Source organism: Eleginops maclovinus, chromosome 16, assembly GCF_036324505.1.
Source record: "Eleginops maclovinus isolate JMC-PN-2008 ecotype Puerto Natales chromosome 16, JC_Emac_rtc_rv5, whole genome shotgun sequence".
Classification (NCBI taxonomy): Eukaryota; Metazoa; Chordata; class Actinopteri; order Perciformes; family Eleginopidae; genus Eleginops; species Eleginops maclovinus.
In genome coordinates this window covers 13,088,773-13,114,115 of record NC_086364.1, presented here as the reverse complement: position 1 = coordinate 13,114,115, position 25,343 = coordinate 13,088,773, and the positions used below count along the sequence as shown (strand labels likewise).

The 25,343-nt window shown below is 39.2% G+C and overlaps 1 protein-coding gene across 3 annotated transcripts in view; it reads right to left on the bottom strand.

The window, feature by feature from the left end:
- Window positions 1-14,230: 14,230 nt before the first annotated feature.
- Window positions 14,231-25,343, bottom strand: part of gcgra (glucagon receptor a) — a 34,711-nt gene continuing 23,598 nt past the window's right edge. For 2 of the 3 annotated variants that reach the window (XM_063902931.1, XM_063902932.1), the window contains exons 3-14: window positions 25,235-25,331; window positions 23,883-23,990; window positions 23,667-23,761; window positions 23,429-23,523; window positions 21,773-21,962; window positions 20,898-21,057; window positions 20,681-20,741; window positions 20,013-20,082; window positions 18,327-18,415; window positions 18,080-18,224; window positions 17,220-17,261; window positions 14,231-17,110 (exon numbers count right to left, since the gene is read on the bottom strand). In XM_063902931.1, coding sequence (XP_063759001.1) covers window positions 16,745-17,110; window positions 17,220-17,261; window positions 18,080-18,224; window positions 18,327-18,415; window positions 20,013-20,082; window positions 20,681-20,741; window positions 20,898-21,057; window positions 21,773-21,962; window positions 23,429-23,523; window positions 23,667-23,761; window positions 23,883-23,990; window positions 25,235-25,331 — 1,518 coding nt within the window. In that variant the 3' untranslated portion in view covers window positions 14,231-16,744. The remainder of the gene's footprint in view (window positions 17,111-17,219; window positions 17,262-18,079; window positions 18,225-18,326; window positions 18,416-20,012; window positions 20,083-20,680; window positions 20,742-20,897; window positions 21,058-21,772; window positions 21,963-23,428; window positions 23,524-23,666; window positions 23,762-23,882; window positions 23,991-25,234; window positions 25,332-25,343) is intronic. The other variant, XM_063902933.1, reaches the window with a different exon arrangement.

Genomic DNA, 25,343 nt, shown 5'->3' with positions numbered 1-25,343 from the left:
TGAAAATATTAAATTTGACCGTGAAGATAAAAATCTGTAAACTATATGGCAAATAAAACGTTATTGAAGGGCTAACATACAAAACATATAAACATCTAATTAATGTTAGATTAGTGAGGAATAATTAGTTATTTTCAAAGAGTTTGTTTCAAAGAGTCTGAACAGGAAACAAGCATGCATCTCCCGCTAGATCATTTATACAAACTCACTTCTTAGTCTTACAGTTATTCCACACATTTCAAATTTTCCCGAGTAATTGTGTTTTGCCAGTGTTTTTGTCCTGCTCATTAGTGACAGCTTAGTGTTGTTCTGTGAAGAGGGGCTGCCCTTTGCCCCGGGTGTCTTTGTCCCCACTGATGATGTAACACGCCTCTAAATTAGCAAGGTCTCTGCTACAACCGGCTCTAATTCAAACTGACGCAGAGCTGACCATGCGGGATCATGCCTTAAGGTTAACATGTTAGACCTGACTACGAGATACATCCGCTCGTGGGTTTTACTCCGTGGTTCTGCATGCTGGCTATGTGTTTATCTTCGTGCCTTCCTGATGTGTTTGTATGAGTTTGATCCACGTAAAACAACCATATCTGATAGAAATGTTTTTTTTATACTAAGGACAAAAACAGTAAATACATGTTGGAGGAAACCATGCCACCCATGTAATGTTTTTTTTTATCAACATTATAAGGGAACGTTAACTGATGGCTGGAGAGTCCAAAAATGTCAATACTGAATCTTCACAAAGCCTTGCAATATTTCCATTCTTTCCGACAAAATCTGGCAATAACAACAACAATGAAGTTAAAGCCTAAAGCTATGTAAACTAAAAATCACCAGAGCTTTTTCATATGGTTCAGATTATTTTTGACAGTGATTTGTTATGATTTTGGAAGGCACATAAAACACAGTGCAGCCTTGGCAAAAGGCAGTAGGATTAGTATGCATTATTCCAGACGGCACAGACAAACCATGTATTTTGTCATATCATTTGCAGGTCTTATTGTAAGAGATAGTGTTGCATTAAGACATCTTGATAACTAATGGACAGATTTAAAAAATACAGTATCATCACTGCAGGGTCAAAGTTGCTATTGATACAAATCGTACAATCCCTTTTGGAAAGCAACACCCAGTTTCAGTTTAAAAAACTGTTGGATGAGTGTGTCTTGAATGTAGAATATGTTCAAAGCCCTGATTATAACCAGATTATGATGGTTCGAGCCAAAGGGAAAAATGACTTTTGTTAGAATAATAACACAGTTAAAAGAAAAATACTTCTGGCTGCACACAGCCGGTAAATCAATTGAATTACAGTTTGTGGTTGCACAGATGGCCAGCAAAGGACAGATGTTGAAGCAGTGGATTGGCAGAGACACACATCATTGAAGTGTTTGGACTCCCGTCCTCTTCTCTTCTCACTGGGCATGTTTGATCAGCTGCCGGACATTATCCTGCTTTCCTTTTCCACTACACACCTCTGACTGCTCACCTAATTCCAATCAGTCTGCACCGAGGTGTGAATCACACCGTTTCCTGTGCCAGCACTGACTTATTACAGCCTGCCTTCCAAAGATAACTGTGCTCTGCCTACTTTCTCCCATCTTGCTCCCCTCACCACAATGATCCATAATGCATTGCAAGCTCTGTGCTGCAGAGTCCATCTGTCACAGGTGTATTTAATGACAGTTTCATGTTCCCTCAGCTTTATAAGCAATCTGGAAACCACAGAGCCTGAGGAAACGACTCTTTTTCAGAATATGGATGGTTGGGAATTTACAATTTCAGCAGATTAAGTCCAATTTGGACTATTTCATAGACATTTCATTGATGTAGTGAGCCACAAAGGGATATTCTTTCAATACATAATTATTTGTTTTCTTGGATCTTGAAATCTACATGACTGCATTTCAAAATTTCCGTTTGAAATGTATCATATTAGGATCCTTTAAAGAGTTTCAAAATGATGTACAACATTTACTACACTTTTCCTAGATTTGATGATGACATTGTTCATTCTTATTTTCATCATAGACAGTATGATGTCCTTTGTTTTATTTTATCCTAGTGAGATTTGATGAAAGCCTGTTTTTTTAAAGTCTCAACCCAACATTTATTTTTATTTTTTCGGTAGACTGAGCTTACCTAGTTTTACCTAGTTGAACTCTTTTGTCTCCTTGGAAAGATGAGGCTCGACGAAACCCTCAGTAAACCTCAAGGCTCTGTTCCAGTTATCTTTGCTGATTATGGCCGACGTAAAGTGCAGTTGGGGCTTTTTGAAAAAAAAAAGACTAAGAGCATTGTAGCAGAACAGGAAGCTGGCACTCTAAGTCCTGCTGTGAATGAAACAGCAGATCCACAGAGAGAACAACAGGGAGGACCGATGTTGCAAAGCTGAGGATTTATCTAAGAGAAACACACCTGCAGAGGAGTAAAACGGTGTTTGCGATAATCTGTCCTATGCTGAAAACGTTCTCCCCTCACATGCCACAAGGTTTCTCTGACATCTGAGCATCCATTTTTTTGTTTGTTTGTAGGAACAATGCACAGTACATACATTGCACCAATTACAGCTCTAAAGCAAAACAATTTAAAAAGATTTTTCTGGGCAAACAGTGCCTTTAATAGAAAGATTGATATAAAAGGGGGAGACAGAGGGGACGACACGCAGCACATGGTCCGTCAGCTCTACCAACTGAGCTATACGACGGCCACTAAAGCTCATTTTAATTAAAGGCAGAATCTGTTATACTGTATCACTCTTAAATGCACCGGGAACACTTTACCATATGACTTCTGTGTAGATGTTTTGGCATTTCTAATAAGGCAATAAAACTGAAAATGAGACCCCCATTATAAGAAAGTACTCCACACACCAGCACCCTTATTGCTTCCAAGCACTCATTTGATTGTAATAAAATCATTTCCTTGTATGCAATTTAGGTTATTGATGCTTTAGACTTTTCTGCAGTATTAAAACACAATAAGGATTTTACAGAAAATGAGCATTGTAATGGTTTGTCATTAGGGTCTCTGATGATGGTATCCACCCACTGATTACTGATTACAATAAATTGTGTTAATGGTACTTTTGTGATCGTTAAACTATTTAACAGCAAGACTCCCTTAAGCCATTTGAAAGAACAATTAGCATCCCTCTGTCAAACGTTATTACAGCTTAATTAGATACACTGCATTTATTCTCCATGAATGTTTGCCATAATGATGCTCTGCTGCTTATGGCACACACGCAGTTTACAGTAATCATGGCAGATTGACCACAGGAAAATCTAAATGTTTAAAACAATTAATCCTTATAGACAGGGGAATACTAAAGCGGGCTACTTAATTCCTAGCCACAGATCATTGATTTCAGCTGAAATGACAGATTATGATGAGCTGTAGCTAGTCCTCTAATAGAGCCAACATGATATGATTAAAAACACTGTCTCTATGTATAAGAGCCAGGCTCCGACTGAAAAATGTAGATGGATGCAGACATGTTAGTTTTTCTCCACAAATGGGAACTATATATTTATGCACATTGTATTTGTGTTGACTTCCATATTATGTGTATTTAAGTGCAATATGTGAGACAGAGCAAATGGTTTCTTGCACTAGAGGGTTTTTTCCTATTTTGTTTTAAATTGTGAAAAACTGGCCATCTGGGATGTGAGCTCCTCCTATTAAATTTGAATTTAATCTGCAAGGCAAAAGTGCAGATCATCCTCCTGAGGCAAAAACTAGCTGATATCCAAAGTAACCATGTGCTGCTGTGCGCGTAGAGGTTTCAGAGAGTAGACCCATTACTGTCTGTGCAGCTCTTGGGATACTCCATCACTTTCTAATGGTGCAGATTGAAACACTTAACCTCATACAGAATATTAATGCCATACATGTATACAGGGATGGAGGTACCTAAAGATAACCAAGTAAATAAACGCAGGGCATAAATAGTGGCCTAATTCTGTCTGCAATCAAGTGGTCTGACCGCATCATGCCTTATCTGAGTGTTTCCATTACAGCGGCCCTGGTTCCCATGGCCCCTGCACTGCCTCCTAATGAAAGCTTCTGTTACAGCAGGGACCTCCTTAGAGCTGACTTTAATTGAATTTTACAGTAAGCAATTATGCAAATAGATTTCAATATAACTTTTTACATAATAAGACTTTTGCATAATGCAGGTGTATTTATTTTAACTAGGAAACGGCATCATGATGGAGGACTACTTTTCCTTAATTCCACAATTGGTAAGTGAACACCATTAAATGTGACTGTAAGTGAGACATGTTACACTTATCTGGAGGAGTTGAAGGGCAGTTTGGGAAAGATTGAAAACACTTTATAACAGCTTTACTTTATTTTTGGCAAATCCACAAAGAAATAGCCAATTGTGCAGTTCCCCTCAGCTCTATGTAAATGTTAAGCATGATTCACCAGTATTATTTAAGTTGGACAACATGCAACTTACAAACAGCTGTTAACTTGAACAAATAGGCCTTTAAACTTTCTTCCCAGCTCCAAATAGCAGACAAAGGTAGCAACTAGCTAGTGAACGATGATTTAGCGTGCTTGGTGTGTAAATGAGAAATCTTTGGCATTGTCAATTACATGTTTATAGACCCAACAGTCACTGAAACATGCAGGTTTGGGTCACCAAAACAGTAATATCTACATTATATAACAGAGTACAAGTTCTCTATTGTAAAACAAGCTGTTCCCTCTTTGTTCGTAACAGGTCAAACTGAAACATCTATGAATGTGGTAAACAAAGCCTCAAAGTGGCTGCTTTAGTTTACTAAGAGTCAACATACTAATTTAAACACAAGACACATACAGTTGCTCACCGGACAGTAACATGCTTGCCAGCATTGCTTTATGGTAAATCGATCTTTGTGTTGAGGGTTTATTGGTACATCCAGTACAAAGAAAACAGAGTCTTGAAATGAGGAGACATCTTGTCTGGACAAAAATGCTTTTATCAAAAACTGAGGCTTGCTATTGTGCTGCATGTTCCAGCAAATAATGTGTTTTTCGATTTACGATGCCTATGATTTGGTGTTGAGTGACAAATGATAAGAATCTGTCAGTGTAGACATAGTTTGCTTGATCATTGCCAAGGCGCCTGTTGACGATTGATGAACTCCTCCTACAAGCTATCACCAGGACTCCTCTGAAAGTCCTCTGGCGCTACAGAAAGTAAATAAATATGTGGTCCAAATGGATGTTACAATCAACAAGCCCCTTATGTAAGAGTAGACTAGACGTCCCTTTTAGTCCCAGGGCAAAATCCACTACATCTCTCAGACAATGTTCTGCATCTTTTTCCCTATCTGATGCGTCCACCTTCTGCCACTTACAAGCTGGCTGCAGGCACTCTGCTTTACTCCAGGATCCTGCTTGTTTTGCTTCCCTAGTTTAAGCAAATACCAAGATGTAGATAAGGGATGAGGCAGACATTACTTAAGCGTGGATGCTAGGTCATTAACAAGAGATGTGGCACTCAGGATATGCAGTAAGAGATGTGTAACTGGTGATTCACAGCTGTTTTTGCTTTGCTCATTATGCTAACTTCCTCACTTACATCCTCAATCAGTGCTCTTGACGTTACAAAGTCATTTTTGGCTTTCTTTAAGTACTCTTGAAACATTATAAACTACAAGAAATATAGCGCAGCATCAGTGGTAGAACTTTAGCTGTGATAGCTGTGTGACTATGGATGGCACTGATGGTCAGTCCTCAACTTCAGTCTAAAATCAATAATAAATAGCGACACGTTCAAGGGAAAATGGTGTACACTAGTTTGTTATGCTTCTGGGATTTAAAAACACGTGTCCTCGAGTTGGTGTGCAGCAGGCTTGGAGGTATGTTTTTCGGTTGTTTGGTGGGTGTGTAGGAGGTGTTACCCAAACAACAGCGATGTGTTTCCTTGTCAACCTGTAATGAGAGGAAATTGTTAAATGACTATAATTAGGAATCAGTTTTCACATACCCCTATACATGGTTGCTCTGTTCTCTGCTATTTTTCTGTAGCCAAAAGCAATGACTGTAACATTGTTTGAATTGTAGTTTACAACACATTTAAACCACTTTAATCAATTTACAGAAATTCTCCAAAAGAATCCAAAACAACAGCCAGCTGCAACGCTTGCACAACTCAACAGGGTTTTACACACCATCTTTTCCCTTTAACAAGACTTTTTTCTTTTTTGTCAGGGATAAACATTCACCTGGTCAATATTTGGCAACACTTTGGTTAATGACCAATTTCCTGCAAAACTAATGACCTCAGCCTCAGCTTTCTACTAACTAGTGCTAATCAGCAACTGATAGCATACTAACATGCTAGACTAAGATGGGGAACTGGGTAAACACACCTGCTAAGCGACAGCATGCTAGCATTGTAATTGTGCATATGTTAGCATGCTGACGTCAGCATTTAGATCAAGACACCTAACAAAGCCGCAAGCATGACTGAAGACGTGTTTGAAAATGTGCTGAACCAAAATGCATCAGATGGTACGACATGCAATTAACAAACACTATACAATATAAATTTCTATAAATACAGTAATGTATTTACATCACATATTCCACAAACAACAGGATGTTCCAGTACATCCATCCCACCATGGTTTGGAAAATACTTTGCTGTATAGATGCACATTCACATGTTGCTGCCTGAGCTATTACCACAGTAATGACGTGCATTACTGTTGAGGAGCAATCTCTTGCACTTGCAACACTGTGTGATAACAACAGGCAGAGCAGGTAGGTTTGTAGACAGTGAAGTGCTAATGTATCAGGGTGTAGGGGGGATCAGGGATGAACCCGTACATGTCTCCGATGAGCACACTCATCTGTCTCATTCCTTGGATTGAAGGGGCTTGTAGGAGGATGGCAGACAGGACAGCGCTGAGGCTGTCCACTGGCAGAGGAGTCTGTGGTCAGAGGATGTGGCTTTGTGAAGAGGGAAAAATTGCTTGTGTTATAAGCATGGCTCTTGTTCTAATCTAGATGGATTACATAGGGAATAAAATAAACGGCTTAGAGGTGAATTGTTTTTTCTGCTGTCATAAAAAAAAGCTCCCTTTTTCCCTCTTTGGATAAAACATTTAAGCCTTTGCTTTGTCAATACCAAGAATGAAACCTTGAGTAAAGAGAAACAACCTGTTAAGGCTTAAACGAGCTGATTAAAAGATGTCAGAGGTTTGATTGCCAAAGATATGATGTAAATAAAATGTAAATGGCATTTGGCTTTAAACTAAATAATGACCACCTACTGTATAGTGTTGTCTTATTTACAGTGATTATAATGCATAACAACTATAGGAGTACTAATACATTGTCTTGTCCGTGGAAGATTTTAAAGCATTATGATACTTGACCCTATAGTCATTATAAAAAAAACGCTTCATAACGGGTTATAATTATCTTTATTAATTATAATGAATATTTATGAGAGATTATCACTAGAGTTATACAGTGCTCTGAGAATTTAATACACACTATCATCAATTCAATTGACTATTTAGGAGTATTTGTATGTTGAATGTCTTCTTATATTCCCATGCTGATTTTCAATTACCTCTTCTGTGACTGAAGAGAGCAGAATGTAAATCCTGTTTGACTGGACACTAATGAAACATCTGATTGGCGAGAATTAGACACACTTGTAAACCCTTGTAATAGCAGTGGGGATTAATGAGCGCACATGAATTCAAAGCAGGCAAGTTTCTGTCTTTTGCTTAAAACCACCTGCTTTGTTTATGAGCAGACTAACTCCTAGCAGTGTATCATACCTTGTTATTTGTTTTACGTCTCCAAGGGCTTAGTGTTGCATCAGGCATCAGTATTCACTCAGCTCAGGCTGCTGGGTAAATGAGCGTGCAGAGAGCCGTGGAGACAGCTTTAATCTCCTGGCAGCTTCTGTTCTCCAGACCTGTTTCATCGGCGTGAAGCTGCAGCACGAAGCAGAGCAGCGTGATGCTAACCTCTCGCTCAACTGTCTCACTAAGTGCTATAAGGCCAGACCGAAATGACATGTATGTTCTCACTAACTCTTAGGGAGGACCATCAAGCAGGTTATAATACCGTGAGCAGGAAGTTACATGTGATGCTGCAGGCGACGGGGTGTATCCACGGATGTGACACTGTAATAAAAAGGTCAGAGTCCCATTAAGAAGGTCACACAGATGTCAAGCTGTTCACTTCTGGTCACGAGGCTAACTGATTTCAATCGTTAGGAAAATCAATTTGAGCCGGGGCGTCATTGCTCAATTTTGGGTGTTTATCCCATTATGATTTGCACTTCCACATTAAACACAACACTTTTAGTGATGTCATCTTTGGTTTGGATACAGCTGGAATTCAATACTCAACAACTGTGATGATGCTTCATGGTTTCAAACAGAGGAATGAGCCCTTTTTGGCAAAGCAGTCACCAATTTGTAGGAAAGCATCAGGTCACCAGTCAAGCCAAGACAATGGTTTAAAATGACTTCCACCATGGATGCACCATTTGCGTTGGCACATTCCTTGCCGCTTCTCTCTATTTTTCTGCATAGAAATGTCATTTTTGACCAACTTTTGTGCTTAACTGTTACGTTTATAATGAAAGGCTTTAAGAGTTTCTCCATAAAACAACACAATGGTTAGTACTTTGATAGAGATTAATTTAAATCTAATAGAAACTTTTAAAAGGAAAAAATATATATAATATAATATATATATTAGAAGTATTTTTTCTTTATCTTCATTTCCTTATTATTTGAAAAGCAATATTTGAATATTAACACCGAGCTATTGCAGGTCAAATGTTTAATACCACGTAAATGTAATATCTAATTTATGCTTAAGTGTAGGGTAATGTGTTAGCGCAGGTGACATACAGATCATATCTAATGTGATCTTAAGTTTTCAGAATACAATTGACAGTAAAGCATAACAAAAAAACTAGCCTTTGGAAGCCTAGAGGACGGACTAACCTTATGTAAGCCACAATAAACATTTCAGCTGCACTGTGTCTGCACTCTATTCGTCTTCATCCGCCTTATGGGAATGTTTGACCCGTACAAGTTACAACCGGTCCCTAGTTGACTTCTAGTAAAGGTCAGGACTGAATAAAGTGTACTGTTGTGTCTTCCAATTCTTTGAGGTACGATAGTTTCAGTGTCATTTCCTGAGTCTCTCCAGGAAACTCTGTTTGGTTGCCCCATCAATTATGGCTACTGTGATTCCTCAGAAACCATGAAGAACAGTTGCGTGAAGTTTCGCTTCCCAAACTATATGGGATGTTTGCCATTCACCATAATTGCTCATTTCCTTGCAGCAAGGTTTAGTAATTCAGAGAAAAGCATTGATAATAATACTCCCAAATCTTTCTAAATTGAAAAGTGATGAAAGGTTGTAAGGCATATGTGATTTTTTTTGGAGTGTTCTGCCCAAATGAAATACATAAAGTATCTACTTGCATACTGTGGAACATGATAAATAATGAATTAAAATTAAATCTTTTATCAGGCTTGCTTCCCATCATCAAACCTGGGCACAAACATCAGAGAATGAAAAGTATATTATACTGTATAACATCAGAGCAGGTATGGGAAATATAGGATTGTAATGTTTTTCATGATAAACTAAACTCCCCTCGGTGACTTGAAACAGCTGTCCAGCTTGCTGTCATGGTACTTCCAAATAGAGCATTACTTAAAAAATACAGGATTTAATGCAATAAAATAATTAGATTCCTAACACAATATATGAAATGATTACAGTTTGTTTATGTGAATGTTTTAATCTGTGGAAGATTGCTAAGAATATCATTTGACGTTGAGGTTAACGGTGAAGAATAAATCAGGAACAAAGAAAATATTTCTCCTGACTTCACCTTGCAGCCTCCGTTGAGAATCAGCAGGGATAAATCTGACTCGTTGCTGCTTGAGTTGCTGCTTCGACATGGATGAAACTCAGCAGATATATGGACAGAGTTTATTAGGGGCAAAGTTTTGGCAAGTCAAAGTAAGTGGTGCCCTTGCAGTATCAGGAGATTTTGTTGTCACTTTTAACAATGGACACTTATCAGCTTTAACCTAAAACAACAATTAAGGGTTTCCACAGTGGCCTTTATTTGTCAAAAGAGTGTTGGACAGGTCTCTTTTTAATTAAATAAATCAAATCTCTGGTCCACCACAGCTGAAACATACTGCATTCACTTTCAAATACTATAAGGCACATTAAAACAAGTTAACTCCTGTTAAAATGATGATCATCATCATTATCATGTCTTTCCAAGTGAATTATTAGTTAAGTGACCAGAAAAAAACCGCCCTTCAGTGTGTATGCCAGTCACAAGCTGTTAAACATATAAAGCACTTTATCAGTTAACAATTTGGTCAAACTGCTTGTGGAAAATTATATAACACCAAATAAAAGATATTTAAGGTAGTGTCTTTTAAGTAATAGCAAGATTAAAGCAATTGAAGGAACCGTTTATAGGATGTGAAATTGGCTTTCAGTAGAAGCTGAATGGGGATTTCTGGCTGTGCTTCACATATAAATAAGATAATATCTTAATTTATACTTCAAATGTTCCCTGGGTTTTAAGCTCCACAAAATTGCCTTTGTGTCACTGTCATATTAGTTTGAAGCTATTACCAGTCAGTCATCATTTCCCCTGTCATTATCTTCTGATTTCAGAGCCCGGCTTTCTTGTTTTATTCTAATCTCCTCTGGACAACGATAATTATGAAGAAGTAGACAAAAACGGTTCTCGCTATTAAATGTCAATGACTGCTTGAATTAGGAATGAAAGCCCCTTTTTTAGTCGTATGAGAAAATTGATGGCTCTCTCAATTTATATCAGAGGCTATTCAGCTAAGCTCTGCATAGAGAGGGAAACTGGGAAATGGTCTACCTCTGATGAAAGATGGCAAGATTTGTCTTCTGAAACTCACTATTTCTTAAAAAGTAAAAGTATAAACTACTAAAGTTAAAGTTCACGTATTGAAATGTATTTCAACAATATATTATAGGTCTCAGATATATATACAAAACGTGTCTCTGAACTTTTTTGCTTGAAATACCAAACAGATAACGAATTATAGCATGGCACAAACCCCTCTGCTTCATCCCTTTTCCGTAAGTGCTAATTCTGTGTCTGTAGCTTTAAATGCAAATGAGCTGCTGCTGGCCACGCCCCTTTGCGGAAGTGTTTCTGGCTCCCCCCCACCTGAGCCGACCTGCTGCCATAGTACAGCGTTGAGTCTTCTCAGACATCCTGCTGAAACCGGTGGCCAAAAATTCACAGACACACAGAGGTGGTGCGGGAAGGGATCAGTTAAGAGGGTGGGCAAGGGCTTACTGTTGTTGGTTTGTTGCTTTTGCCTACAACCCACAAATTGCGTCATTTTACGTCATGTATGAACCCGAAACCTAACTCACCCATGTTTTGAGTGGTTTTCACATACTTGGATCAGGGGGGAAAGAGAGAAAACTTTTTGTGTTGAAACTTTCTGAGTCTCTTAACAAACAAGGGAGACATATATACATTATCTATTCAATACATTAAAAAGTGCATTTTGCATAAGAGGGGACCCATTAAATAAAAATGTTACTATGGCCTTTTATATAATTTGATACTTCGCTAACACTACAGAGCACACAATGGTTACAGCTTTTCTTTTAATCTTCCCCCGAGAGAAGCTTTTGGCTATCAGACTCCCATCCAGGCCTGTGAGTTAACCCACAGCCACGTCACTCACTCATTGCTTCCGCTCCGACCACCACACTGTCTGAGATATTGGATTTATTCGACCTATTCTGTGTTTGATGGGGATAATCTGATTGCACATTTAGTTGATTTAATTTGGCATGCTTGAGACCAGAGCGTGCAGGGCTGTTGACAGACTATTATGTCGTGGTGAAGGGGGGGATCTCTCAGACGATGCTGTGTGTGTGTGTTTGTGGTGTGTGAGTGTGTAAACTGAGACGGTCTTCTTCATATTACATGGGGATGTAGTAGCTTTGGTAGATTAGGCTGCTTCGACCCAGAATGTGTGTACCGTGGGGACTGTACTCAAAGTTAATGAGCTCTAACAACCTGACTGATGACGCTTGTGCATTAACCAAACACATAAATCTGGACCCTCTCTATCTCTGGCTCGCCTCTTGTCTGTCCTCCTCTCCTCTACCTTTTGTGTAATAGAGTAAATTATGATAATGCTTCTGAGCAGTAGGAAATGTTTTTGTTTAGGTTAGCTACGCATTTGTTTCTGTCATGTGTTTTAGGTTGGTTTTTGAAGTGAACCCAAGTGCAACACATAGACAAAGAGGCAGGCTGGTATAGACAGGTATCCTGGAGCACAGGGAACTACAAGCTAAGATCAACAAGAAACTCTAGGGTGAGGGTTTAGAGTTTAGGGTTTAGGGAAACTCTATACACATGTATTCCCTTAAAATAGAAACTCTGATAACAGATAGCTTTTATTTGCATGAGCTGCTCGCTGATGGTTAAAATACATTCTTTATCATTCTTCACTTTACGCTCTGTTTTGACAAAGAGATGACATTAACAAGCATTTCTTACCCATATAGATATGAAACTGTATCCACTAAGATAAGATATACTGTATTAATCCCAAATTGGGAAATGGGAAACCAAGTAGGCTATTGTACATAATTAGAAATACATTTTAAAATTATACAATATAAACAAGACGGTATTGTAGCTGTATTTAACTTTCCCTTTATGTACTGACAATTAATGAGACGTATCGTTATTTTGCATTTTATTCTCAGGGTTTTCAGCTGTACTGCTACAACGTTTCAACCCCAATTCCAACATCATCTTTTTTGTCTTTCATTTAACATAGTTACTTGCTTCCCCGGTCAGACTGAACCAAAGTAATAAGAGAAAACTAATTATATTGTCCAACTTTCCAATACAACATTATCATGTGTTTCCTGTTTTTATGAAAAGATGAATTATTTGTCAGTATAATGGATCATGGAGTTTAATTTTATCATCAAGCAGGTGTTCAGTAAGCTATAATTAATTGTATTTATAATAAATTATTTTAGGAACTATGAATATCTGATATTCAGTTAATAAAAAATAGAAATAAATAACTACAAGAAGGCTACCCCCTGCTCTACACCAAAGTATACCCATTTGAAATGAAAGGATTATTCTGTGTGTCATTTAGCAAAAGTATTCTCTTTCCAAACCTAAACACTAATGTAATTCGTAGTCCTGAGATGATTTAATATGGCCCGAGGCACACGTCATAGTTCACTTAGACTGTTAACTAATTTGATATTATGCGCCATGTTTAGACTTATAGAATTCAAGCAGTGTGATGACATGATGACATATGTTTGTGTGAAATATTTATTCTGTGCACTGTGCTCTTCCAGCTGTGCCACGCTATGCGTCCTGGGAACTGATGATAGCACGGGGCCTGTCAGGGAGAGTTGAGGGTGGAGGATAACACACCGCTTTATAGCCCGATCACACACAATTTGTTTAACCACATCAGGGCATAAGCGTAGTTCTAAGGCCTCAGGGAGGAAAACATAAACATTACCTCCATTGACCTTAACCCTAAATATAATTACTTCTTGGGCCTTTTTGAGTGCAGAATATATGCTATTTCCACCGCTTTTAATCTCCGTATACACCCTGAGGAGTAGTGTTCCGTGCTGAGAAAAGCGCCTGGGGTATTTAGTAACATGCCAGTTATCTCATGTATATATACTGGGGATTTGTTGTTGGTTTGTTTTTTGTTGGGGTTGCTTTTACACAAGAAATGTGTCAGTATGCATTTCTCTAGCACACAGAAGTCTTATTTTCTTGTGCATGAAAATGACCAACCACATTTCATCAGAGTTTAAACATCTTCATCAATGGTTAAATACATTTCTTAGAAAGTGGTGTGCCATGGTCACACACAGCCCTACCTAATCTGAAATAGGAAAGGTCTTGAGAGAGGGGCTTTCCAAAGACTTGTATCAACTCAATCAGTCCTTGAAGATACTGGTACGTTTAAACTAGTTGGTTTTAATGAGTTGAGGTCAGCTGACCTATCCAGCGGTCACAAAAGGAACAGCATGCTATGAAAGGCCTCTGACCCTGGGGGAAAATCAATACTCATCCCTCCAATAAGACAACACGGCATTCAGCCAGCCAGCAGGTCCGGCTAGCTACTGCAGTCACCAACAAGACAAGTAAATCCCCACATGCATTCGCTCTTTTATTTATGACATCTTAAATGTGCACTGATACAAAAATACACAGCAAGGTAAAATACTCTTTCACATACATTGTAGTTTATTCTTTCACTATTAGGACAAAGTTTGATTAACAGACATAATACATGATGAACTGTATACACCTGGACACAGTTTACCGATTGGTTCCTGACTGCAAATATATTGTACATAACCACTTTTAAGAGAAAAATCAACATACTGATTTGGGCCCCTTATAGAATACATTCATACAGAACCACTTTGGTCCAGATAGGGGAGTGACCCAAGCTGCTGGCTTCAAAAACATACATGGTCACAGCTTAAAATACATGTATTAATTTGAAATAAAATCAGCAATATATTTAGACCATACTTACATATAAATACTATTTTACTCAAGGTGCACAACATTCCTTTGTTACCGTATCGGTATCTAATCATTTCTGCTGCTTCAGACTCACTTCAGGGCAACAACAGTGCCAGATATGTTTCATGCTCCCGGTTCAATTCTGACTACCTGCTCCATTACTATCCTCAGCAGACGCTAAGGAAAATAGGTGCAGCCTGCTATTTTTCTATCAACTCAACCCCAGCTCCTGGCTGAAGTGTAAATGCACAGCGCTATTATCTATATGACAAACACGCTGCATGTTGTGCTCTTGTTTCACTATGAAATACACAATTATGGTCAGGAATCACAATGTGAGTAGCTCCCATAGTAAAACACAAAGCTGTGTCCTTCTTATTCCTTATACAGGCATGACTTTTTCATGTGAAGCAAACTGTTTGCGCTAGAGTGGGACTCGCATTGACCACTGACCTCCGTGCTCAGTTTGAACGGGGTCATATCAACACATTGCTTATCTGGCTGATGCCAACGATTCATTTTACTGCAACACATCCACAAATCTGGAATATTTAAACGAAACACATTCATACCCTCAAACACATACACGCACACATAGGCCAAGGACAATCAAATATTGACAGCAATCAAATAAATCAACCGTATAAACACATATATACACAGTATTCAGCAATTATAAATTAACAATGTGCAAATAGTCATACATACAAAGTCAAAGTTGAAACAAAAAATAAATGCTCTGCAGGAGGCTTCCCTCTTGTGAAAAGAAATGCAATGTATTCATAAGAAAATGTACCACTGCTATTTTAGCTTTCATTTGTCACTAGAATGCTTATAGGTTTTGTTCTACTTTTAAACATTTGTCCACAGCCCCTGCACACACAGGGTAAGTCTGAATAGTACACACTGTTTGTAAAATAACTGGGCACAATCCATTATTAACACAAGCTTTTTTTCTTCTCTTTTTTGCATTTGCACATTGGGGACACTAATGTGATGGCACTGTGTGATCCACACAACTTATAACCTAAACTAAATATGCTCAATATGCATGCACGACGGCCTATATTTAAACCCGCAAAAAACACCCTTGTGCCAGAGATGGCAAGTTACTTTGAGTCACAGTGTTCATACTTTATGCATGTGTGCCTCTACAGGTCACGTCTATGCTGTGTATTTTTATCCTTGATTTGAGTGCACAGTTTCCTCTATCAGCTTTCATCTCAGGGGTTGAGTGGGTTATTATGTTGAAGTTCAGGGTCAGACAACATCTTGATGGCCAGGGGAAAACATATATACTATCACAGAACTGAAAATATTCCCCCTTGAAAACCAAGTTACAACTTTAGCACTCAACAGTATCCAATGTAGACCCATATAAAAAAAACCCACTTATTTTCGGGTAAAACACCTAGTCATTTCAACCGATTTAGAGTTGATCTCATACCATCACTTGGCTATATGTAATCCAGGAATGACCTGGTGAGAGCAGCTGCCAATGTCCACGTCCCCCGGGACAGCACTGTGGTCGCCTTACTGTATGAGGTGCAGCCAGTAGAATGCTTATTCTCTTGATAGACAAGAAGCCATGTACAGATATCAAAGCAAAGCAAAGAAGCATTATGTTTCCTACTATTTGTTATGATCAACTTGTTTGGTCTTTTTGTGTATGCGGTTCAATGTCCAGTTTGTCTTTAGCCTCCAGTACCACAAAACACACATTTGATACACAGCACAAAATAAAGCAGAGGCTCAAGCAATGACACTGTTGTTCTTTTGTTTAGTTTCTATTTGAGGTTTGAGGTTTTTGTCTTATTATTTTACATGGCTTATCTGCCTAGAGATGCTATTGGTGCATTGTTCAAAATGCAGCAGTTTCTTCTGCTGTCCGACAAACATCTACAGAAATCCATTTACGCGGCTCACAGCACATCTCAGCGTGGGAGGCTGCCGTATTATTCTCCGTTCTCAGGCTGTGGAGAGGGCTGATCCCCGTTCAGTCTCCTACTTACACCAATCTCAGGGCAAAGACACTCTGACAGATGATTTCATCAGCCCTGCTCTTCACAGCCACCAAGGGCAGTGTGGCAGAACCAGATGAGAGCATAAAGTTCTTGCTCCCGGTACCTTTCACAGGTGGCTTTCCACATTCTCTCTCTGACCCTCGTAACACTGCACCTTGTCCGTAAGGCTTATGTCCTCCAGTAGGGTGCAGTTGCTGTTTGTTCCCTCGTGAAGCGAGGAGGCACACTGGCCTGCCCCCTTACTGTTGACCATACCGTTGTGACATCCAGCCACAAGCATGTGCGTCTCCTCAGGGCTGCAGGCCGGGGAGGAGGTTTTGGCGATGTCTGGGAGATGAGGCAGACGAGAGACGTGGTTCAACAGGCTCGCTGTCTTGGTGTTGGGGGTATTGCTGTAGGTGTGGCGGTATTCCTCCTCTATGTTCCTCCCTAGCTTCCAGCGCTTCCACTTCTTCAAGATCTCTGATTGCACCTGAGGAGAGGAGGGAGAGACAAGCAGCTGTTATTAAAAGTGAGGATGGTAGGAAAGTCTGGGGCTTTCAAAGGGTTTCTGTGGTGCAAATGCAAATGAGGACGCCTACTTCTTTGTTGACAAAGCAGTACAAGATGGCCACCAAGAGACCCTGTGGAGAAAAACAAACCTGAGTCAGTCTCCTGTTTAAAAGACAGATACAATATTACTCTCGTAGTACTTAGACAATCCATTATTCTAAGTTATGAAGACTTCAAGTGTTGAATTATATCAATGCATTCACTTTTCCGTTACATGTGTTGCTCTGTGACTAAATCAATCACATGCACATCAGAGTATCTTCTGTCTCATGTTGAAAGTGCCAGGATTTTAACTTGTGGTCTTTGACTTTGTATTATTGTCCTCTCTCTTTCGCTTTCTTCATCAAGGCAACTCCCCTGGTTGTTTTCTGTTATCTGGACACACGTCATCTCTGTCCCCGTAGCAAAAAGGTCACTGTCATTATGTCACACTGTGACACAGCCAGTTAGCAGCACAGACAGCACATTATGTTAATGTAATCCCTCCAGACACATGAGAAAATACAGCACTTCTCAAATGTCTGGGGGAAGGGAAACTCTGATGAGCACAGACTGAACAAGCTCATCTGGAATGACACTTAGACACGATGACAGTAAGACGTTTATTCTGCTAATTTGCAAAGCTTTCATTTGTAGCTTTTGATTTGAAAACATAGATGTTTTTCTCAGCTGCAGTCTTGTGCCTTCCACTAAATCTTGAGAAGATTGACTCAATTTTGAGAACAAAGGCCCCCATTAATCAACTGCATCGCTCCGTTTCCACATCTTTCCCAAAAAACACATCGTATGTTTCTTTTTCAATTTTGTTTCAGCATAAGAATCACAGGGGCTATTATGAACTATAACATTCCTTAGTTAGTTAATAGAAGGTTTTTTTTCATTCCTGAACCTGGAAGGAGGAGAAGAAGAGGTCGCTGAAGAGCTTGGTGAGACGCAGTCCTATGGTGGCCTTGGTGGACTCATCTGTGACAAAGATGAAGACTACCTGATGGATGCCCAGCAGAGGGATCAGGGTAAGGGTCGATTTAGCCAACCTGAAAGGACGGGGATGAGAGACATAGAGAAAGAACAGATCTAACAAGTGGACTTTTTTTAATGTAAATAGAAAAAAAGACACTGTTAACGTTAAAACTCACCTGAATTTGTAATCTGTATACCTCATTTGGTGTGCTCTAAGTTTTGACACAAGAATTTTGATGATATGGATAAAGATAAGGAAGTTGATCTGAAAAAAAACAGAGACATAAACCATTTTTAATGAAAGCCAAACAGATCTAAAAAATATGAAACGTTGGTGTATGTAAGTTTTTGCTGCTGAAGAAGAACCCATTTGTAAAACTTAACAGCAATTTGTATTAGAAACAGAGTGTAACCCACATATTGCCATATTCATACAGAAAATAAATTCCAATTAAAAATGTGAAATCCCCTTGAAGGTAAAACCCAAATATTTTGAATGGATTAATATCAAAACATTTCTTTTGATATTTGAGGAGCCTGCACCTTTCACCTTATAGCTCACAGCAGAAGCACATTGTGGTCAAGGAACCCTTTCATAGCAGCTGCCATTTCAACAGCGGGTGTTCCTCTAATGAAAATCACTTATGATGTGACCTTTTCAGCGTATTTAATTTGTGTTGTTAATTTGCAGGAGCCTAGAGAAAGGAAGTGAAAAGACCTCATTCATACACAGGGACCATGCCAGTTATCCATGCCTTTTTGGATCAGTACACATAATTGTAAATATTCTTCTCTCTTTTTGCACTATTTTATTTATCTTATTTACACCATGTATGTTGAGTTGTTGGAGGAGCATGGGATATAAGATTTTCATTGCCAACATATACGTTGTATATGCTATGCATTATATGACCAATAAAACCTTGAAACCTTGAAGGTGCAGTTTATTTTCAATTTCAGTCAGTTTGGTGCTGGTGTGAGCAAAAGTCATATGCCAGAGAACATGTTTTTACTTCAAAATCAGAACAGTATGCACCCCTCTAAAAGTTTCATGATGGATGAGCTTCCTCCATCTACTCATCTTCAAAACATGTGGATTTAACTCCATATACTGTATATGTACACTGCAAAGAGTTCATGCAGCACATAGTTTTCTGTATTTGGATGTCTATATGTCAGTTTTATACATGTTTTATACATGTTTTATTATCAAGATCACATTTTAGTTCACATACACATGCATATTAGGGTTTACTACTGAGCGTATTACACTCCTGTGCATCTTAGACATGGTGGGATTAGGACAAAGAGGGAAACACTGAAATGGGAAGCAGCCCCTCTGTCCCTGCGACAACTCAAACACAGGAATTCCTGTGAGATACAGGCCACTTAGCTGGAAGATTAATGCATGGAAAATAACAGGCTGTCAGTATAACCGGCCTGACATAAGAGCCCTGACAAATCAGACTTATATAAAAGCTCAGAACTGACCTTTGCAGTGCTCACCTAGAATAATAAGCCTTTTAGTATGGATAGGGGTTAGCTAAACTCTGCAGTATCAAAAGACATCACTTTAATCTAAAACGTATGACTCTTAAGATGTTTCCCAGATGTTTGGCCTAAAGCACCAGCAGCCTTTTACACATCATGAATAAATGAAGTGTGTTTAATATTGTAGTATATGAATGCAGAAAGTAGAAAGACAGCAGTAGTGGATAAATGTGGGATTTTTATGGGCGAATGCATTAATTTCCCATGTTGTTTCTTTGGAATTGGATGCAAATGTACGATATAGCATATCATGATGTGAAATAAAGAAACGTAATGGCAGGTACAGCAACAGAGATAACAAGGGGAATTACCACAACTGCTAGCAGTATGGGGGAACGGATGATCCACCAGTAATTCATGTTTATGTTTTGTCCCCAGCACCTGAAAAAAAAAGTGTAAAAGGAAAGATCAGTGAGAGATACCCAGAAACACCTCTTATGTTTTCAAACAATGTTCCCTGTGTTGCAAATTGTGTCACACTGCTTTCCAACTCTGCATAAGTAGAAGTCTTTCCTCTCCCTGGCTGATGGGACTGACTGACGGCACCACACGGCAGCCCCATCATGGGTTTTTAAAGTTTTACATAACAACACAATGTGTCCGTGCTTTAGAAAGTGCAGATTTAAAATCCTTTCAACCCTCAATTTCTGCTTGGACTACAAGATATGAGATTGCATAATAAGGTTTGGGAAGTATTAAATATAAAAATGTGCCAAAGCATCTGCTGTTCTCAAACAGTTTTCATATTCCTGCAGGAGATAAAATGTGTGTAAAAGTTTAGTTGCAGCCAACGCGTTGAGTAGTAATCATCATCAAATTGGCCTGCTGAGTATCAACATTCAAATGTTCAAGAAGAAAATACCATCTGCCAGCTTTTTTCCTACTTTATCAAAATGTTGTAGGTGGGTCTGATAGCAGCTAAGGATGGTAGGAGTGAGGGGATAGAGTAAGAGAGACGGACGACACTGTGGAAACTTACTCTTGGTTTTCATACAGGTATTTAGCTATCACCCAGGGAACGAGGAATATTAACGGGGTACCTGTAAAGAAATGAGAGCTCTCTAAATGCAAAACATTCATGTTGTACACCAGCATTACAGTCATTCTTCAAAAAGTATCATTGAGCACATTATTTGAATAACTTACATCCCCTGAGTTCACACACTCATATATACACTCGCAGACACCCAGCTCACCCCAGCCAATGCACAGGTAGATTTTAAAGTAGTTCCTCTCTGTAAACACAGTGATGACCAGCAGGTTGTGGAGGTAGATGCCCTCCACCAGCAGCCAGTAGCTGTTGGCCATTATACTGTACTGCATCATCACCATGGCGATGCGACAGCCCACAGCAGTCTGTAAGACAACGCAAGGTTTGTTTCACAAATGATAAAACATCAAGCCGTCTGAGGTTAAAACATTGAGAGTGATGTGGACGGTGAGATCAGTACAGCAGCAGATAGGAGTTCCTTCTGCCGCCAGGATTCAGATTTTGTGCCTGCAAAACAGCCAAAACTTAAACCTAAGCCTTATCCAGCTGTGACCCACAAATACACACAACTACATTACACATCAGCACACGTGGTTCAGCACACACTGTTTTACAAGAATACCATTATTGCTTTCTCTACAAAAACACCTTTTTATTTAATGTATTCATCCTGTCAATGTACTGTTCGAAATATCATAATTATAACCAGCTCATATTTTTTGTACAATCTTTGAGAGACTTTATGGTTTAATACATTTGATGTCTTTGAATATAAGTTCTTCAAATACAATCCTGCATCCTGCGCAATTCAAAGCATCAGGGACTGTATGAAAATATGTCTTCTGGTGAGGCAGGGTAAATATATTAGTTTCATTCCTAAGATTGCTAAATTCCCCTTTGGAAATACATTTGCAAAACATCTCAAGGGCTGAACAATATAAAATATAAAATAACCCTCTGTCCTTTCCCATACAAGACACATTGCACTCCCCTTTACAAATGGAAAAGGGACATAACCCTGTTATATATAATACATTACACTCCACTTTAAAGGTTGTTGTCGAACCACAGATAACTGACCTCATTGTTGACCAGCAGCTCCACTGGAGGCATGGACGCCTGCGGGAATCCCTGTTCCTGGTCATTGCCGAGGTCTTGCGATGTGATGTTGGCCTCCATCAGTGCATCTTTAATGAGGATAGACATCGCTCGCAGGATGAAGGAGGCAAACAGATTCATGTGGATGTTGTTCCTCATGCAGTGCAGTTTCCTGATGAATAAGCAGCAACAACAATTAGATGTTCCTTCTTTCATTCACAAATAAACTGCTAATTGCAATACAACTTTAAATAGGAGTAGTTTGAGATTGAGTGGAATTTTGTTTCTCTTTCTTACTGTGAGATAAATTAGGAGAATGATACCACTCTTCTGTCTGTATGTCAATAAAAAGCTAAATGTACTACTGATGCCTCTGATCTAGATTATAATAGAGTCCATCAGCGATACGTTTAGTTAAAGGGTCCATACAATGCATCTATCTGGTATTTTAAATTGTTCTCTGATGTCTACAAAGAAGGTATATAACTTTGGTTGTTTTGGTCCTAGAATGAAACAAGCTGAATTGCCTTATTTGGGGGCTCATTTAAATAATTGTGATGAGCTCTGCTCTGATTGGCTGGTTTACAAGGAGCAATCCATGGCTGCTTCAGAGTCCACAGAAGTAAGTGAAGTTTGCGAAACTGTGAGAGAGGATCCATGGACGCTATTGGCATCCAACCTTACATGTTTGAGCCTTTAGCGGAGGAGGGAACCGATGAATTTGAAGAACAGCCAGATGGTCGGAGATTGGAGAGCAATGTTAAGGAATGGTAAGTGTTAGCCTTAGTGTTTCCAGCAGCTGGTGTATGCAAATGTTGGGGCTGGACTACCATGTGTGAAGTAACACACAGGGATTGTTGTAATTCGCCCGTTTCACCGCTGTGATATGCATATTCATGATTTGCACGTGAAGGAGGAAACAATGGTGTTTGAGGTTCACGGTATGTCAGTTCAATGTACCGAACTCTCCTTATTCAACTATGCCAAGGTAAATACAGTTTTCCATTCTATGGCACCTTTAATGTAAATGTGTAATAGGATTCAAAATCCGTAACATTTTTATTTTTATTTAGGCCTAAGGATTACATTGCTAAACTCAATGAGAGAGCTCCTAGTAGTTACATTTCTTTATATTTTACATTACTTTTGAATGTAGATACATGCTGAAGTGTAATCTAATCAATTCCCTGTGCAGGGATAATGTGCCAGAATGTTTTTTTCATCTTGAAGCTGTAACTAGCAGAGATCTAGGAGGTAACTCTTAAGAGCCAAAAAATAGTCCGGTAATCGGATATTGTACTTTGATAAAATGTGTTAATAGGGGAACTGTGGCAGTTCTGGTGGCAGATGTTGTTAGTTTTGGATGGAGGCAGGCTAGCTTTTTCCTGATGCTTCCAGTCTTTGTGCCAAGCTAAGTTAAGTGGTTGCTGAGTCTTGTGTTTACGGAACAGATATGTATGTGGTATCAATATGTTTTTCTTACTCTCTAGCACTGAATCAACACATTTCCAAAAATGTGTAATTATTACATTAATGGGTCCCCCCCCCCCCCCCCCACCTTGCCGTGTTTAATGCACATAAACTGGAATTCTTTTTTAAATACTGTCCATTACTCAGAGAGGATTTAAACCATCTTACCTAAAGAATATGAGGATGCCAAGCGCCAACACCAAAGCCACCAGTGATAAGGAATAGCCGACTGTGTACATGATCCGAATATGGCCGTAGTACTGCTGCAAATTAAAACACAGAAAAACACACAGACTCAAGAATTGTTTCCCTTTATTTGAGGGTATTAGTTGCAGTTTTAACACAACAATTGCATTTCATACATGTTGTTGAATTAAGTTAGAGTATTGAGAGAGACATCTCTTACCAGACTTTGATCATTAGAGTCACACTCGCTGGTATTCTTCATTGTCGCCCACTGGCCGCTTGCATCACATTCCTGATAAACCATGCCATGATGAACTTAACCAACACAAAGACACACAATCAAACACACGGTATTTATAAGTTACGCTGCAGAACCTTTTGACAAACTCTTTAATATGACACCATACAGTGTGTCTCTCTTAAACACGTGTCTTACCTTTATTGTGCCACGGCAGATACCATGGACACGTCACACTGACTGTGGTGTTGGGGAGTCCATCAGGCCAGCAGGCGTAATTGTCAAATAGCCTGTTGCACACAAGACCTGGGGATAGAAAAACTCAAATTATGAAATACGAAACATTTTCTCATACATTTATAGTCCTTAATAACCATGTCTTTGTCTGTGTCTTTGACCTGCAGACGTCTATGCCATGATGTCATGTCTTTGAAGTGATGAATGCTGGTGGCTCAATATGGCATCTATACACATCATTGTCTTTCATCTTCACGAGCTAAAGTGAAGCACCCCATCAATTACCTTCTTCCTAAACAATACCTTTCATCTTCTCAACAGAGCATGTAAACAGTGCTGGTGTATGGACACTTAGAGGTAATTGTCAATAAGGTCCCATCTCCTTTACTCTACTGGCCTAAAAGGGTGACAGTATGGGAGCATGAGTGCCACAGAGTGGTGTGATTTTGTGTTCAGTGTAGGAAGCTGTCTTTTCGAAACTTGGAGCCTCGCTGTTCGTTAACAAGCTAAGAGACCATAATGCAACTGAAGGGCAGCATTCACGATGTAGTTAAACACTGCTGCTGGAGCAAACTGGGGCCACAAACCAGAGAGTGGGATGCGACAAATAGCTCAAAGGTTTTAGCAGGGAGCGGAAATTGCTGTCGTTCCATCTGGTGACAGCGCAACCTAACCATTACCAGCCCTACAGCATTTGATAGTTGCCACTGTGCTACAAGGTGAAGGTAATTACTCTACTGCGAATGCCAATTATATAGAAAAATACCCTTGTTATGTATGTGTCTCTTCAGAAATGTTGTCAGAGCATTAATGGTGATTTAGGAATCAAACATTATGATAATGTTGCACTTCGTTGTCTTTCTGTATCAGAAAATTTAAGTGCAAATATTAAACTTTTTTCACATGTCATTTTATGTATGTGTTGATGATAAACGTAGCTAAAGGAAGCAATACATTGCTGAACTGAGCTCCGTTATCTGTTGTCCTCCCTGCATTTTGCGCCATTAGATGTTACAGTGACTGTAGCATAGTTGAATGCAATAAAGAAGTATGAAGTGTTGCGCACATTAACGAACCTACTTTTATTGGTGGAAACAAAAGAAAAGATCTTAAGGACAGGTGGCTAGAAATACTCCAAATAAAAGTTGCTCTGTATCCACTAGTTGTGTAAAAATGTATGTCTATTATCAACCTTAAAATATGATATCATGCTAGTATTGTTTTTATGGCTAATTGGCGCTGCACCCAAGTTGCGCCAACACTTTTTTTATTGCAGGTTTAAACACTGAAAAGCAGATACTTGTAAAGCTCACCGGTGCTTGGCGGTTCTTGACTGTTGTTACGCTCACATTCGTCCATGTATAACTTCCAGCTCTCCTTCAGCTTATCCAGAGAAGCAGCAGGAGACACCTGAGGAAACAG